The sequence below is a fragment of the Carlito syrichta genome, unplaced genomic scaffold, assembly GCF_000164805.1.
Source record: "Carlito syrichta isolate Samal-C Ts95f unplaced genomic scaffold, Tarsius_syrichta-2.0.1 Scaffold118031, whole genome shotgun sequence".
Lineage (NCBI taxonomy): Eukaryota > Metazoa > Chordata > Mammalia > Primates > Tarsiidae > Carlito > Carlito syrichta.
In genome coordinates this window covers 20,378-38,756 of record NW_007062127.1, presented here as the reverse complement: position 1 = coordinate 38,756, position 18,379 = coordinate 20,378, and the positions used below count along the sequence as shown (strand labels likewise).

At 40.4% G+C, this 18,379-nt stretch overlaps 1 protein-coding gene across 1 annotated transcript in view; it reads left to right on the top strand.

The window, feature by feature from the left end:
* UBE2G1 (ubiquitin conjugating enzyme E2 G1) overlaps positions 1 to 18,379 on the top strand; it is a 98,413-nt gene that overhangs the window by 64,120 nt on the left and 15,914 nt on the right. Inside the window, exons 3-4 of the mRNA XM_008047888.2 lie at positions 6,908 to 7,005; positions 15,437 to 15,615. Coding sequence (XP_008046079.1) covers positions 6,908 to 7,005; positions 15,437 to 15,615 — 277 coding nt within the window. The remainder of the gene's footprint in view (positions 1 to 6,907; positions 7,006 to 15,436; positions 15,616 to 18,379) is intronic.

Here is an 18,379-nt window from a genome sequence, read left to right as displayed (position 1 = left end):
GGATAGCTTGAGCCCGCGGGTTCGAGACCCGCCTGGGCAGCGAGACGTCATCTCTACGATAAATCAAAAAATCAGCTGGGTGTGGTAGCTCATGCCTGTAATTCCGGCTACTCGGAAGGCTGAGGTGGAAGGATTGCCGGAGCCCAGCAGGTGGAGGCTGCGGTGGCTGGGAGCGGCCACTGCACTCCAGTCTGGGTGACAGAGTGAGACTCCAACTCAAAAAAAAAAAAAAAGAATAACAGATAAATTGTGAAATGTGGCGACTGAATTAATAAGGAACAGGTACCAACAGGGATTTGGGTTAATAGAACAATATTGAGAAAATTTCAGAAGGCAACATACAGTATACCAATTAAATAAATATATCAGAATAATAGGATCTAATCCTCATCAGATTTTTATAATTTAATGCAAAAGCAATAAGGGAGGTCTTATGGAAAAAACTTGAACCTAGGCCTAAGTTTCTCAAGCTTTTCAAATGGGAAACTGTTGGTTGCATGCTTTTTTTTTAATAACATGGTAGTAATTGCACTAATAGTATTTGACGAAGAAAATATATATAATGAAAGGGAAGATATTTTGAATTCAATTATGCTTTTTTTTTTTTGAGTTGGAGTCTCACTCCATTGACCAGGCTGGAGTGCAGTGGCATGCTCACGGTCACCCTAGCGTCGACCTGCTGGGCTCCAGCCATCCTTCCACCTCAGCCTTCCAAGTAGCTGGAACTATAGGTGTATGCTACCATGTCTGGCTAATTTTTGATTTATTGTAGAGACGACGTCTCGTCAAGTTGCCCGGGCTGGTATCGAACCCAGGGGCTCAGGCAATCCACTTTCCTCAACCTCCCAAAGTGCTGGGATTACAGGCTGTGCCACCGAGCCTGGCTTCATTGATGCTTTTTAATAAACTTTTCTTTGTTTACTACAGTAGCATCTTTCTATATTTGAAAAAGAGTGAATTTGTGATATGTTATTGTTTTGTCAACAGTGTTATTCTACCCTATGGGTTTTTGGGTTTCTCTCTGCTGATTTGTTTTGTTTTTTGAGTTGGAGTCTTGCTGTGTTGCCCAGGCTGGAGTGTAGTTGCATTCTACTCACAGCCACTTTAGCCTCGATTTGCTGGGCTCAGGAGATCCTTCTGCCTCAGCCTTCCAAGTAGCCGGAGCTACAGGCACGCGCTGCTTCGTCCAGCTAATTTTTCTTGCTGTATTGTAGAGATGATGTCTCGTCAACTTACCCAGGCTGATCTCAAACCCCTGGGCTCAGGTAATCCTCTAACTTCGGCCTCTCAAAGTGCTGGGATTATAGGCATGAGCCACTGCTCCTGGTCTCTCTTTGCTAATTTTTTTTTTTTTTTTTTTGAGTTGGAGTCTCACTCTGTCGTCAAGACTGGAGTGCAGTGACTGTTCCCGGCCACCACAGCCTCGACCTGCTGGGCTCCGGCGATCCTTCCGCCTCAGCCTTCCAAGTAGCTGGAACTACAGGCGTGCACCACCATGCCCGGCTAGTTTTTGATTTATTGTAGGGATGAGGTCTCGCCATGTTGCCCAGGTGGGTCTCAAACCTGCAGGCTCAGGCAATCCACTCACCTCAGCCCCCAAAGCACGGGATTATAGGCTGAGCCACGGAGCCCGGCTTCTTTGCTAATTTGACTAGAAGTTTGTACTCACAAGTTGGGTACTACTGAGTTAGCCATTAACAAAAAAGGCAAGTAGAATTTCCACAGGTAAAATAGAGAGGGGATCCACAGATAAGAGAAAAACTAGAAATAGCAAGGGGCTGGGCGTGGTAACTCACGCCTGTAATCCGAACACTTTGGGAAGCAGAGGCGAGAGGATTGCCTGAGCCCACAGGTTTGAGACCAGCCTGGACAACATGGCGAGACCACAGTAAATCAAAAGATTAGCTGGGTGTGGTGGCACATACCTATACTTCCAGCTACTTGGAAGTCTGAAGCAGAAGGATCACCTGAGCCCAGCAGGCCAAGGCTGTGGTGGCCATGAGTATGCTACTGCACTCCAGCCTAGGTGACAGAGTGAGACTCCAACTCAAAAAAAAAAAAAAGAAATAACAAGGTTGTTCAGAGTGGATAAGGGTGTTTCAGATAGTGAACATTTTGTGCTTTAAACCTTTAGGGCTTAAATAAATTTGGTTGACATTTTAAAGATTGAAAACAATTTAGAGGGCCTAAAGCAGTTTCACTGATGAAGATTCCATTCAGCTCTTATGACACTTTTGAGTGGATCTAACCAACCAAAAGTAAGTAACCTGGGAAAGCTAACTTAATATTGTCAGAGAATAGCCTTTCCTGTGGAATAAAGTGTGTGGGCTTTGCAACAGCTGTTTTGGCTGTTTTCTGTCTTTGTGGCTTTCAACCTTTAAAAAAGCAACCCATAATCAGAAATGTTTTACATCATGACCCAGTGCATAATTATGTGCATATAAAACACATATATAGATAATATAATTGATGCTGCTTGTGATAAACCCCCATTAGTTACTTTTGCTGCCACATTTTGCGGAACTAGTTCGTATAATTGAAGAACTAGTTCATATAAAATTCTAAGACCTGTTTTGCCATGAACACGGTTGGGGTGACTGGGTGGCAAGATAAAGACATCTCTTATCAGTGTAATATACTCTTCACAACAGCTGTTTTGTCTCTGTTTCCCTTAAGACTTCACGTTTTTTCTCTTTAATAGGTAACCTCATAGGAAGGCCCTAAGGCAAGCATAAAACTTTTCATTTTTCTTCCTTTCTGACCCCTGGATATCTGTAGTACATTCAATCTGTTTTTTTTCCCCTCTGCACAAGAGAAGATGTTTTTTTCTTTTTCATGGTTAGGCTTTCTACTACCTTTATTTTCTTTCCACTTCAGTCTGATTTCTAAGTTATTCTGCTTCTAATATTTTTGGTCTTTCTGCTAGCGCCTTTTCATCTCCTTGCAAACAAATTCATTTTCTTCCCTACTTTAAAGCCCTTCATTTATACTGTTTTTCCCACCTAGTTGCCATCTTTTTAACTTTTAAACTCCGTGTTCAAAATTGTCTTATTTATTATAATTGTACTTTGTTACCCTACTCTTTAATCCTTTGTATCTTTTTTCTTTTCTTCTTTTTTTGAATTGTAGATTCATTCTGCTGCCCAGGCTGGAGTGTAGTGGGAAGACCCTAGCTACCCCAGCCTCGAAGATCTCCTGGGCGCAGGTGATCCTTCTGCCCCAGCTTAGCTGGGACTACAGGTGCGTGCCACCATGCCTGGCTAATTTTTTGATTTATTGTAGAGAGGAGGTCTTGCCATGTTGCCCAGGCTGATCTCGAGCTCCTGGGTCAGGCAGTCCTCCTCACCATGGCTTCCCAAAGTACTGGGGATTTAGGCGTTGAGCCACTGTGCTCAGCCTTTGCAGTCTTCTTAAGAAATTTTTTTTTTTTTGTGGTTGTGGTTGTTGCTTTTTTCAAAAGTTGTTTTTTTGTTTTTTTGGTTTTTTTTGAGTCAGAGTCTCACTCTGTCGCCCAGACTGGAGTGCAGTGGCCACTCCCGGCCACCGCAGCCTCAACCTGCTGGGTTCCGGCGATCCTTCTGCCTCAGCCTTCCAAGTAGCTGGAACTACAGGCATGTGCTACCACACCCGGCTAATTTTGGATTTATTGTAGAGATTAGGTCTCGCCAAGTTGCCCAGGTGGGTCTCAAACCCATGGGCTCAAGCAGTCCACTCACCTCAGCCTCCCAAAGCACGGAAATACTGGCTGAGCTTTTTAGAGATAGGATCTCACTATTTTTCCCAGGCTGGTCTTGAACTTCTGGCCTGGAGCAATTATCCCACCTTGGCCTCCCAAAGTGCTGGGATTACAGGTGTGAACTATGGCACCCAACCTGTGGTCTTTTCTATTACTTTTACCAAAGTTGTTTTATCAAGGTCACTGACTTTATATTTTTGAGTCCTGTGGCCTTTCCTAAGTATTGAGAACTTAATCTGCCTCCCTCCCCATCTTGCTTTTATACAAACAGACCGTCACTTTTTCTTAAACACAAGCTGGCTGGGCATGGTGACTCAGCCTGTAATCCCAGCACTTTGGGAGACTGAGGTGAGTAGATTGCCTGAGCCCGCAGGTTCGAGACCCACCTGGTCAACATGGTGAGACCTCATCTCTACAATAAATCAGAAAAATTGTCCGCGCGCGGTAGTGCGTGCCTTTAGTTCCTGCTACTTGGAAGGCTGAGGTGGAAGGATCGCTGGAGCCCAGCAGGTCAAGGCTGTGGTGGCCAGGGGAGCATGTCGCTGCACTCCAGTCTGGGCAACAGAGTGAGACTCCAATTCAAAAAAAAAGAAGACAAGTAAGCTTAGTCTATAAATACTTGCTTTTTGCTCATGTCATTTCATGACAATATTTACTACTGATATTTTTCTTGGTAGATGTTTTCCTTCTGCTTCTAAAATGGTGAGCTCCGTGGTATTCTTGAACACTTTGTTTTCTATTACATAGACAAGTGCTTAGCATAACAAGATAATAAATGTGTATTTGTTCAATGAATGAAAACCATCTAATGAGCTGAGAATTACATTTCTCACTGATCTGAAACCGCCACAATCATATGACTCTGCTCTAATGGTGTGTACATTGAACAATAAAGTAATCGGATGTTCACATTACTGTTGTAATAAATAAAAGAGATTAATGTATGCCAAAGTAGAATGATTGCTTGAGTCCAGGATTTTGAGGTCAGCCTGGGCAACATAGTGAGATCTCGTCTCTACAAAACATTAAAAAAAATTAGCCAGGCATGGTAGTGTGAGTCTGTAGTCTCAGCTGCTTGGAAGGCTGATGTGGAAGGGCTGCTTCTGAGCCAAAAAGGAGTTTGAGACTGCAGTGAATCATGATTGTACCACTGTACTCAGGCTGGGCGACAGAGTGAAACCTAGACTCCTAAGGGGGGAGGGAAGAGAGAGAGGGAGAAACTAATATGATAGAGAGGGACCTAGTAGCTAGTTTGTTAAGTAAAATCTTTCTAGAAGTAACATTTAAGCTGAGTACTTAATGACGATTAGAAGACAAAGGGAGAAAGATATTTTGAACAGAGGAAACATTGATAGTACTAAGGCCCACAAGATAGGATTTAGTCATTTTTGTCCTTTAGGGTGACTTAATCTCTTTTTTTTTTTTTGAGTTGGAGTCTCACTCTGTCACCCAGACTGGAATGCAGTGGCTACTCCTGGCCACCGCAGCCTTGACCCGCTGGGCTACGGCAGTCCTTTCGCCTCAGCCTTCCAAGTAGCTGGAACTACTGGCGCGCGCTACCACGCTCGGCTAATTTTTGATTTATTGTAGAGATGAGGTCTCGCCAAGTTGCCCAGGCGGGTCTCGAACCCGCGGACTCAGGCAATCCACTCACCTCGGCCTCCCAAAGTGCTGGGATTATAGGCTGAGCCACCGAGCCCAGCCGACTTAATCTCTTATTTTATTTTATTTTTTGAGTTGGAATCTCACTCTGTCACCCAGACTAGAGTGCAGTGGCTGCTCCTGGCCACCTCAGACTTCCAAGTAGCTGGAACTACAGGTGTGCGCTACCACGCCCGGATAAATTTTTGATTTATTGTAGAGATGAGGTCTCGCCAAGTTGCCCAGGAGGGGCTCGAACCTGCTGGCTCAGGCAGTCCACTCACCTCAGCCTCCGAAAGCACTGGATTACAGGCTGAGCCACCGAGCCTGGCTTAATCTCTTATTTTAGTTAATGTATACAACTCATTGTGTTGCTCTTTTGAAGATTCTTTAAGAGCAACTCCTAATTAAATGGCAGTGATCTGAAACTGCGCTAATACAGCAGTTACTAGCCACATGTGGCTATTAGAATAAAATAAAATAGAATCATTTTCTCAGTTGCACTAGCTATATTTCAAGTGGCTAGTAACTACATTATTGGACAGCACAAATGTAGAACAGTCTCTAATGTTGCAGAAAGTTCTCTTGGGCATTGCTGCTCTGAAAAGTCACTAGAATATACTTTTTTTTTTTTTGAGTCGCAGTCTCATTCTGTTGCCCAGGCTGGAGTGCAGTGGCACACTCATGGCCACCACAGCCTTGACCTGCTGGGCTCAGGCGATGCTTCCACCTCAGCCTTCCAAGTAGCTGGAACTATAGGCATGCACCACACCCAGTTATTTTTTTAATTCGTTGTAGAGATGAGATCTCACCAAGTCACCCAGGCTGGTCTGGAACCCCTGAATACAGGCAATCTTCTTGCCTCTGCCTTCCAAAGTGGTGGGATTACAGATGTGAGCTACTGTACCCGGCTGGAATATATATTCCTTGAGATTTTGTTCACTGCTGTGTTCTTAGTGTTTGACATATAAGTGCTGAAATAAGTATTTGTTAAATGATGAAATTAGTAATAAATGGATGGGTGAATGGAAGCAGCACATTTGTTCCCAGATGGGGAACAATAAAATGTGCATAACTTTGAGATACGAAAAAGTTTGACCAGTGACCAGCCTGGGCAACAGAGTGAGACTCCAACTCAAAAAAAAAAAAAGAGTCTGATGTGTTGAGGAACTTAAAGAAGTTTGGGTGGAAGAGAGAAGAATAATATTTTCAGATCAACATAGAGAAATTGGCAGTTAACCTTCGGAATTTTTTTGTACATGATGGAAAAGTTTGTAGCATAGCAGTAATATGATCTGATGTGGATGCCTTGTTAGCCAATTATTTATTTTACTAGCTCTCTTGAGTGTTTAATAAGGTGGTCGTAGGTATGGCAATTTATTAATATTTGAGTAACTGCTTGCAGAGAATCCCAATTTTTCGTTTACTTTATTTTTTGTGTTAGTAGAAGGGTCTTTGTTTTATATGTATTCTAATGATTGTATACTTATAAGCAGGAACTTATAGGCAAACCTGTTTTTGTTTTTCCAGTGAAGGTGGTGTTTTTAAGGCTCATCTCACTTTCCCAAAAGATTATCCCCTTCGGCCTCCTAAAATGAAGTTCATTACAGAAATCTGGCACCCAAATGGTAAGTTTATCTAGTTTTATTTTTATATTTGCACATATGTTGGCCTCTCACTGATATTTTCAAATTCAATAAGGATGCCATTCTCAATGAAGTTGTTTTGGAATTTTTGTTCTAAGTTCATTGTTTCCTTGGTGCACATGGCCTTATTTGTACTAGATTCTTTAAAAGAGAAGCAGTAACAGATCATATATAAAAAGCTATTTATTAATTTTCAGCTCTTTTTGAGATTCACAGTATTCCAAACTAGAGACAAGATTACTGAGTCAGCATCAGCAGAATTCCTGTGATTGAGGATATAATTTCTAAGGTATCAGGTGACTCACTTGCTATAAGGAAGAGCATAGAAATTATTAAATGGATTTTCAAATTTATATTTTCTCATCTTAGTTTTTTATACCATAGGTGACTCTTAACTTTTATCTATATTCTATGGTGTCAGATGACTCACAGGATCAAATGATAGCATACTGTATTGGAAAGCATCCATTATTCTTGTGCATGAAATGATGACACTGATTTTTTTTTTTTTTTACTTGAAGAGCTATTCTTTAAAATCTACTTCGTGAGCCAAATGTTAGACTATGAGCTATGTTTATACATAGTCTCCCTGAAGTTTTGACCTTGTTTTGTGTGATACAGCGTGCTAAGATTTCTTTTCTAAATATTTTGACAATGTGTCATCAGAGTTGTTTTTGTAGCCTACTATACTAATTTGCATTTTTCTTCTCATTGTCAAGACTTGGTTATAAGGAATAAAAACACATGTGAGGGGGGATCCCCCCCCCAAAAATCCCCAGGATTTATTCATAAAATTGTGCATTTATTCTTACATAGTTAAGCTTCAGTGAACTTCAAAGTACTCCCTGTTTGAAAACATACCCCTTGAGATGCTTTTTCCACTTCCCAAAATAGTTCTTGAACTTGTTAATTTTGATGTCTTTTAGTGCTTCTGCCCCTTTTTTGGTTTGTTTGTTTGCTTGTTTTTGTTTCACCTCTTCTACATTGACAATATGTTTTCCTTTGAGGACTTTTTTTATCTGGGGAAACCAGAAAAAGTCACTCAGGGTTAGATCAGGTGTATAAGGAGGGTGGGGTACTGGGGTCATGCTGTTTTTGGTCAAAAAGTGCTAAACACTCAGTGCAGCATAGGCAGGTACACTTGTAACTCACCCATCATGAATGGGCAAAGGTATTGAAAGAATCTCTAAAAAAGTTCACTGAAACCACAGCGCTAGCTGGTATGCTGATGTGGATGGGTTCCTAGAACACTTACCTAACCAGGGGCAGCCTGTACTGCAAAGGGCCCGCTCTCCAAAAAATAATTGTGGTTTCTGGGGGTGGGGTATCCTCATATATATTAATTTAAACAAAAATCAGTGAGAGAATAATTAATGAGTAGGTTAAATAAATATCACAATGACAACTGTCTTAAAAAAAAGATGAGCATTATGAAGGACTGGAACTGGCAAATGGAAAACTACTGGGAAGAAAGGGTGCTACCGTATTTTATTGCATCTATATAGCATTGATCATAAAAGATAAATAGTTATTTTTCAAGCCAGGTGCAGTTGTTCATGCCTATAATCCCAGCACTTTGGAAGGCAGAAGCAAGAGGATTGCCTGATTTGAGGGGTTCGAGACCAGCCTGGGCAACTTGGCAAAACCTTGTCACTACAATAAATAAAAAAATTAGCTGGGTGTGGTGACAAGCGCCTGTAGTTCCAGCTACTTGGAAGGTTGAGGTGGAAAGATCACCTGAGCCCAGCAAGTCGAGGCTGCACTCAAACCTGGGCAACAGAGTGAGACTTCAACAACAACAACAACAATAAAGCAAAACAAAACAAAAAGATGCATAGTTATTTTTCATACTGATAAGGGGAACAATATCTCTAATGATTAATGGTGGTAGAATGCATTAACAATAGTCTTATTTGATGCTTAGATTCACGAATTTGTGACATGTGCCTCTTACTACTTTGTCATTTCTTTCATCTCTTTCTAGGCATTTGTCAGTTTCTCCTGCTTTCACTTGCATTCCTTGATGTATAATAAGCAATCTTCTTGTACCCTTTTTTTTTTTTGAGTCAGAGTGGAGTGCAGTGGCTCGCTCACGGGCACTGCAGCCTTGACTCGATGGGCTCAGGTGATACTTCTACTTCAGCCTTCCAAGTAGCTGGAACTACAGGCCGAGCTAATTTTTTAAACTTTTTTGTAGAGACACGGTCTCGCTATGTTGCCCAGGCTGATCTCAAACCTGTGGGCTCAGGCAGTCCTCTTGCCTCAGCCTCCCAAAATGCTGGGATTACAGGTATGAGCCATCACACCCAGCTTTGTATCTATTTTTAAAGAAGATAGAACAAAGCTTCTGAATGTTGGTTTCACCACAAATTGGTGTGTAACTCTAGGCAAAGCCTCTTTGAACCTTACGTTTTCTGTCTGTGAATGCAAGCTAATGCCTGGGACTTCCCGTCTGGTAAGAAGGAAGGCAGCAATTTTCTAGTTAGTTTAAGAGGACAACTGATGAAATGGAATTTTTTTTAAGGTTGAAGAGACTTTATTTTGTACGTCATAAAGGAAAAGCAGTAGGGAAATAATCAAGACTTGATTTGAGAGAGGATAATTTGTGAAAAAAGGATACCTGGGGAAATGATTGGGAAGGATGGTAGCTATAGAGAAGAGAGTTAGATGTAGGAAAGAGTGAAAAGTCATTCTGAAATGGGAAAGGAATACAAATCTGGGTAGGTGAGCATCTTAGTATTTAGTAGGCACTTGAGATACAAAATCAGTTATGGGCCCTGTCTATAAGAATATAATTGTTTATATGTGGAGAGTTGGGCATGTGAACAAAATGGTGAGGTATCAAGGGATTTTGGTAGCACAGGAGGAAGGGAATTAAGGAATGGTTATTAGAGAATATGATTCTTTTTTTTTTAAGTTGGAGTCTCACTCTGTCGCCCAGACCGAAGTGCAGTAGCACACTCCCGGCCATCGCAGCCTCAACCTGCTGGGCTCTGGTGATCCTTGCGCCTCAGCCTTCTAAGTAGCTGGAACTACAGGCGTGCTCTACCACGCCCAGTTGATTTTTTTATTTGTTGTAGAGATAAGGTTTCGCCAAGTTGCCCAGGTGGGTCTCGAACCCTCAAGCTCAGGCAATCCACTCACCTCAGCTCCCACAGCACGGGATTATAGGCTGAGCCGTTGAGCCCAGTTGAGAATATGATTCTTGAATAGCATTTTGAATGATGAATATACATGTCTTGAACTTTGTTCTTTAGACTGTGAGGATTCATTGAATAATGATTTTTAAAGCTGTTCATAATGGTATATTGTCCTGACAAAAAAGAAAACAACAAAAAGCTGTATAGTAGGTTTATGTTGGTTATATTTTCTTCTAGCAATATTACACTTGTAGAAGAGTAGAAACCAGCCAGTTGGCAAAGAGATAGATAGAGAATTTCTTTTTTTTTTTTTTTTTTTTTTTTTTTTTTTTTTATTTATTGTAGAGGTGAGGTCTCGTCAAATTGCCCAGGCGGTCTCGAACCCACGGGCTCAGGCAATCCACTCACCTCAGCCTTCCAAAGTGCTGGGATTACAGGCTAAGCCACCGAGCCCGGCCAGAGAATTTCATCAATGATCTGGGTGAGAAAAAAATGAATGCTTGACTAACAATAGTGGCAGGAAGGATAACATAATTACTCTCACTTGTTGACTGCCAGATGTGGGTGGTAATGGAGAAATAAAAATTTAGAATTGATTGACCATTTATAAAAATAATTATAAAATCAAAACCATAATGGGAAACCACTTTATGCCCACTAGAATGTCTATAATAAAGATAGTTAATAGCAAGTGTTGACAAGGAAATACAGAAATTAGAGCTCTTAAACACTTCTGACAATGAACAAGGAATGGTGCAGATGTTTGGAAAAGTCTGGCAGTTTCTCAAAAGGTTAAATATAGTTACCATATGACCCAGCAATTCCACTTCTAGGTACCTAGCCAAGAAAATTAAAAACATGTGTCCACAAAAAATTTATACAATAATGTTCATAGCAGTATTCGTTATGTCTTTTATTTATTTATTTGCTTGCTTACTTACTGTTTTGAGTTGGGATCTCCCTTTGTCACCCTGATTGGAGTGTAGTAACACAGTCATAGCTCACAACAGCCTTCACTTTCTTGGCTCATGTGGTCCTTCCACTTCAGCCTCCCAAGTAATTGTGCCTACAGGTGTATGCCACCATACCTGGCTAACTTTGTTACTTTTGTAGAGAGGAGGTCTTGCAGTGTTGCCTAGGCTGGTGTCGAACTCCTGGGGTCAAGAAGTCCTTTTGCTTTGGCCTCCGAAATACTGGAATTACAGGTGTGAGCCACTGCACCTGGCCCATTGCAGTATTCATTATTCATAAGAGACAAAAAAAAGTAGCAGAAAACAAATATCTATCAATTGATGAATGGGAAAAAATAAAATGTGGATTCATATAATGAAATTTTCATATTTTTTGGTAATAAAAAGAAATGAAGTAGAGATATATTCTACAACATGGATGAATTTTAGAAACATGCCAAGTAAAGAAAGCCAGTTGCAAAAGGTCACATAATGTATCATTTCATTTATATGAAATGTCCAGAATAGGCAAATTCGTAGAGACAGAACATAGATTAGTGTTTAGCTAGGGCTGGAGTGGAGGTAGGGAGAGGAATAAGGAGCAAGTGCTAATGGGCACATGGTTTCTTTCTGGGATGAGGAAAACATTCTAAAGTAGATAAGGTGATGGTCTTACAGCTCTACAAACATACTGGATAGAAACCATTAAACTATATAATTGAAATAGGTGAATTGTATCACAGGTGAATTATATCTCAAAGTCACTGCAAAAATTATTATAAGGTAAATATTAGTTTTATATGGCCTTAAATACATTCAATTTTGGATTTATTTTTCTTGAGATATACTTGCTACATTCAGATAGATAATTACATAAAACTAGTACAGGATTTAGCAGTGAACTTAGGGCATTAGAAGTCACTGTTTCAAAATGATAGATAACATTGTTATATAATGAATTAGTTAATTTACCTAGGAAAAAGATTATTGATGTTAGAGATTAGGATAATATCAAAAGGGAAAAGGGGAAGGAGAAAGTGGGAGAATGGTTGAAGAACCAGGAAAAAACAAAGTATTACAGAAGCCAAGGGGGGAAAGTGTGTCCAGGAAGGTGTTGTCAACAGTATCAGTTGTCTTGGCCCAGATAGGTTGACTTCAGATAGATATCGATAGTACCCAGGAGAATATGTTATCCAGACTACTTGTGGGAACAGTCACAGTGTCCTGATCAAGAGCAGTAGCCAGTTTCCAGTGAGGTAAAGGGGTACTCATTCAAAGAACATTCAAATGGGGAAAAAAAGGAACAGGCAAAAATTATACAGGGGCAACTGAGAAGCATTTTAGCAAAGGAAAAGTTAGCTCTTTAAGTACATGACTGGCTAAAGGACAAGGACAGGCTTTTCACAAAAGAGGAAAGACATTATATTCATGGAAATTTTTCACCCCAAAAGCCACTTAAACCACTTAGAAAAGCCACTTAAACCAGATGTTGTATATGAAATTTAAACAGTATCAATAAAGAAAAAATCTTTATATACTGAGTAAGGAGACAGTGAAGTAGTCATCTCATACTGCTGATGGCTGTATAAATTGATAAAATTCTTTTAGGGTATAATTTGATAGTAGATGTTATGCCTAAAAACTTACTCATTCTAAAATAAATCGTATGTTTGAAATGGCATGAGGTTAAATATTTTAAGATCCTAGATTATTGATAAAAATACTTTTTTAAAAAGGAAAATGGATTGTATATTGATTCCTCTGATAGAATTCTTTACAAATATTTAATAATTTGTTTTCTAAGAAAAATGACTTGGGAAAAATCATTATTAAGTAACTGGGAAAAATCATTGGTAAGTAACTGTGTTGTATCGTAAGTTTTGATGCCATTCTTGCCTCTTGATCTAATGATTCTATTTTAGTTAATAGATTTTACTAGCAGGGTAGAGGTAGGTTGGGAAGAGGAAGCTTAATTATAGAAAGGCCATGTATAAAACATTGAAGGCATGGGCCTTGTATGTCATATTTACTGCTGTACCCCCATGTCGGGTGTGTGTTGGACACACTGTAGGCATTCAAAACATATTTATAAAGTTAAGGCAGTGGTAATATTGATTGGTATATACAAACATTGATTCTGATTACCCAGAGTTTATTTTTTTTTAATTTTTAATTTTTAATTTTTTTTTTTGAGTTGGAGTCTCACTCTGTCACTCAGACTGGAGTGCAGTGGCCGCTCCTGGCCACCGCAGCCTCGACCTGCTGGACGCCGGCGATCCCTCCGCTTCAGGCTTCCAAGTAGCTGGAACTACAGGCGCGCGCTACCACGCCCAGCTAATTTTTTATTTTATTGTAGAGATGAGGTCTCACCAAGTTTCCCAGGCGGGTCTTGAACCCATGGGCTCAGGCAATCCACTCACCTCAGCCTCCCCAAGTGCTGGGATTACAGGCTGAGCCACCGAGCCTGGCTACCCAGAGTTTATAATAACAACAGGGAAAAGACTGATGTTATGAGATGAAAAATAAGCTTTGGAGTTATACCTGTTCACAAATATGTTAGACTCTACAAAGGATAAATTAGGAATGAAATATATACAAACATTGCCACTGATTATTTATAGGATTTAAAATTTTGCTTGAAAAAAATTTCTATACCAAGAAATTTGAAACCTCTTCTAGAATTCCAGTTTTTGTTTTTTTTTTTTATCATTGGGAAAATTTTGCTATCAAAGATTTCTTTCAGTAATAGGGAGTGTTTATGTAATATATACTTGAATTCGTGGTTTAGACCTTCAGCTTTTTTTTTTCTTGGTTAGTAAGATTGTTTTACTTTTTGTGAATCACTGTAAAGTAAGACACAGTTATGCTAACACATGTTTTGAAAATAAATGTATTTTCTCATTATTACTCAAGTTGACTATTACTTGTGGCTTCAATTTTATTTATTTTTATTTTTTTTATTTTTTATTTTTTTTGAGTTGGAGTCTCACTCTGTTGCCCAGACTGGAGTGCAATGGCCGCTCCTGGCCACCGCAGCCTCGACCTGCTGGGCTCCGGCGATCCTTCCTCCTCAGCCTTCCGAGTAGCCGGAATTACAGGCATGCGCTACCACGCCCGGCTGATTTTTTGAGTTATTGTAGAGATGAGGTCTCGCTGCCCAGGCAGGTCTCGAACCCGCGGGCTCAGGCAATCCACTCACCTCAGCCTTCCAAAGGCGCGGGATTACAGGCTGAGCCACTGAGCCTGGCTTATTTTTATTTTTTTTTGAGTGGGAGTCTCACTCTGTCGTCCAGACTGGAGTGCAGTGGCGGTCCCTGCCACCACAGCCTTGACCTGCTGGGGCTCTGGCAATCCTTCCGCCTCAGCCTTCCAAGTAGCTGGAATTACAGGCGCATGCTACATGCCCGGCTAGTTTTTTGATTTATTGTAGAGATGAGGTCTCATCAAGTTGCCCAGGCGGATCTCGAACCCGTGGGCTCAGGCAATCCACTCACCTCAGCCTCCCAAGGTGTGGGATTACAGGCTGAGCCACCGAGCCCGATGTCTTTATGTGATTTTAAAAGTACCTTTTGATATTACTTTATTTTCTTTGGTGAGATCTCTATACCTTTTTTTTTGAGTTGGGATCTTACTTTGTCACCCAGGCTGAAGTTCGATGGCAGGATCTCACCTCATTGTGACCTTGACCTCCTGGCCTCAGGCAGTCCTTCCACCTCAGCCTCTGAGTAGGTGGTCCACGCCTGGCTTATTTTTTGGATTTTTGATAGATACCAAGTCTCACTATGTTGTCCAGGCTGGTCTGGAAATTCTGGACTGCAGTGATCCTCCTGCATTGGCCTCCCAAAGTGCTGGGATTACAGGTGTGAGCCACCGTACCTGGCCTCTACATCTTTGACTATCACCAATTTAAGTCAGTAAGTTAGTAGTTAGTGGGAAAACTTGGAAATCACTACATAGAAACTCAGTTTTTGGTATTTTGGAACATGCTTTAGGCAAATAAGGAATAGATCCAACAGTTGCCATTCATTCACTTACATTGTATTTACATGTAAATGCTAACCACCCATCTGCTTGCTAGATGTCTTACAGTTTGACATAAATAAAAAAGATAGTTTATATTCCTGCTGGGTTTTTCAGGTAGATTATGTGCATTTGGTAAAATCTGTAGTTTCCTAGAAAGTTAGCACATTCCATTTTGGAATTTTTGTTTATATGTTATGTTTTATACAGGTACTATGTGAGTCAGGATCACATTTGTAATAGATATTTTATGTATAACCAAATTCATAATATATTAAACAAGATTCTTCTCTAATTTTGCAGTTGATAAAAATGGTGATGTGTGCATTTCTATTCTTCATGAGCCTGGGGAAGATAAATATGGTTATGAAAAGCCAGAGGAACGCTGGCTCCCTATCCACACTGTGGAAACCATCATGATTAGTGTCATTTCTATGCTGGCAGACCCTAATGGAGACTCACCTGCTAATGTTGATGCTGCGGTAAGTTGGCCACATGTTCACATCTTTGTGCTCTCTCTCTCACTCTCCCCTTTAATAAAAGTCAATTTGAATTGCAGTAGCTGTGTGTGTGTGTGTGTGTGTGTGTGTGTGTGTCTTTGTGTCTTTCCATATTTCCTTTTTGACAAATAAAAATTGCATATAATTATTGTGTAGAGCATGTTGTTTTGAAATATGCAGACATTGTGGAACAGCTAATTTGAGCTAATTAACATATACATTACCTCACAAACTTTCCAATTTTGTAGTAAGAACAATTAAAACCAACTGTTAGCAATTGAAAAGAATACTATAACTTGTTTTTAAGATGTAAATTGTGACTTTAAAATTTGGGATTGGGGGTAGAGTACAATAGAGTTGTTTTTTTTTTTTTTTTTGACTTGGAGTCTCACTGTTGCCCAGACTGGAGTGCAGTGGCCCCTCCCGGCCACCGCAGCCTCAACCTGCTGGGCTCCAGCGATCCTTTTGCTCAGCCTTCCAAGTAGCTGGAACTACAAGCGCGTGCTACTACGCCCGGCTAATTTTTGATTTATTGTAGAGATGAGGTCTCGCCAAGTTGCCCAGGCGGGTCTCGAACCCGTGGGCTCAGGCAATCCACTCACCTCAGCCTCCCAAAGCACAGGATTACAGGCTGAGCCACTGAGCCCGGCTTATACAAAGTTTTTAAATGCTATGAAAGTTAATTTGTTATCCGCTTAAGTGTCCTGTTAAAATGATAAGATGTTTTTGGTAAGCCTCATGGTAGCCACAAAGTATAATTGTATAGTAGTTATACAAAAGATAAAAAATAAGGAGACAAATCATTAGAGAAATCACTTATTCATGAAGGAATACAGCAAGATTGGAAGAAAGGGACAAAGGATCCACAAAACAGCCAGAAATTAATTAATAAAATGGCAGCAGTAAGTCCATAATTACATTTACATCATTTTCTTTTTCTTCTGAATTTCTACGGAAGTAAGTTACAGATGTAATTAAGCTTTGCCTTTAAATACTTAATCCTATATCTTTTAAAAATAACATTACTGGGCTGGGTGCAGCGGCTTACACCTGTAAATCCAGCACTTCTAGAGGTCTAGGCAAGAGGATTGCCTGAGTCCAGGAGTTCGAGACCAGCCTGAGCAACGTGGTGAGACCTCGTCTCTACAGTGAATCAAAAAATTAGCCAGGCAGGGTGGCATGCACCTGTCTGTAGTCTCAGCTACTTGGAAGGCTGAGATAAAAGGCTCTTCTGGGCCCAAGAGATCTAGGCTGCAGCCACTGTGATTGTGCTACTGCACTCCAGCCTGGATGACAGAGTGAGACTCCAATGGGGGGAAAAAGTCTTACATAACTATAATACTATTGTCATAGCTAAGAAAATGTATTGCCAAGTTCCTATTAATGTTCCTATTATTATCCCTAAGTTTTAAATTCTTAAAACTTTCATTTTTCTAGGAAAATTGTATTAGCTAAGTGTACACTACAATATCCTTCACCTAGGTTCACCACCTATGGAGATTTTGCAATCTTTTCATCTTTTGCTAAGCTGTTAAGAGTAATTCATAGGTATCATAACCCTTTACCCCTAAATACTTAAGCATGTATCCCCTGGTACAAGTCTATCATTGATGTACAATTGTTGATTAATTCAGATAAAGTTCATATTCACTGTATTGTCCAGTATTGTTCTTTATAGCTAGTATCTCCCCAACACATACTTAAAAAAAAAAATACAGAGTCTAGTCTAGGAATCCGCATTGTTTTGTATTCAGGGGTTTTTTTAAAGCGTCTTTTAATCTATAATCGTTTCTAGTTCCTTAGCCTACTCTATTTTTTTAAAAGCTTTGTGTTCTAGTCCTCATTCTTTTTTTTTTCTTTTTTCTTTTGAGTTGAAGTATCACTCTGTTGCCCAGACTGGAGTGCAGTGACCGCTCCTGGCTACTGTAGACTCCACCTGCTGGGCTCCGGCGATCCTTCAGCCTCAGCCTCCTAAGTAGCTGGAACTTCAGGTGCACGCTACCACGCCCGGCTAATTTTTTGATTTATTGTAGAGACAAGGTCTCGTCAAGTTGCCCAGGCGGGTCTCGTACCCGCGGACTCAGGCAATCCACTCACCTCGGTCTCCCAAAGTGCGGGATTACAGGCTTAACCACTGAGCCCGGCCTCTAGTCCTTATTCTTGAGACTTTTTTTTATATCAAAACCAGGAGATAAATTTACCTTTTTGAGGGGGTTAATTAAAAACTTTATGAAGTCTTAATTACAGAATAAGACTATGGATAACCCCTTTTAAAACCTATGACTTTAAATGTTTTAATTTAATAATAGAATTGAACTTAAAACTGGCAGAAAATCCTTTCACTTTCTATTCAATAAAGTGTCAGTCCAAACAATGTAAGAGATAATAAGGAAGAAGGGGGTGATAGCTGGTTTTAAATAAGTCTCTGACTTGGGCAACAAAGTGAGACCCTGTCTCCACAAAAAATAGAAAATTAGCTACACATGGTGGCACATGCCTGTAGTCCCTGCTACTCAGGAGGCTGAGACCAGATAATTGCCTAAGTCCAGGAGGTTGAGCCACAGTACTCCAGCTTAGGTGACAGGGTGAGAAATCCTATCTCTTAAAAAAGGAAAAAAAAAATCCTAGGGAATAATCTTTGAGGAAAACTGATTAACATTTCATTTGAAAGCCGGGCTCCATGGCTCAGCCTGTAATCCCGCATCTTTGGGAGGCTGAGGTGAGTGGATTGCCTGAGCCCACGGGT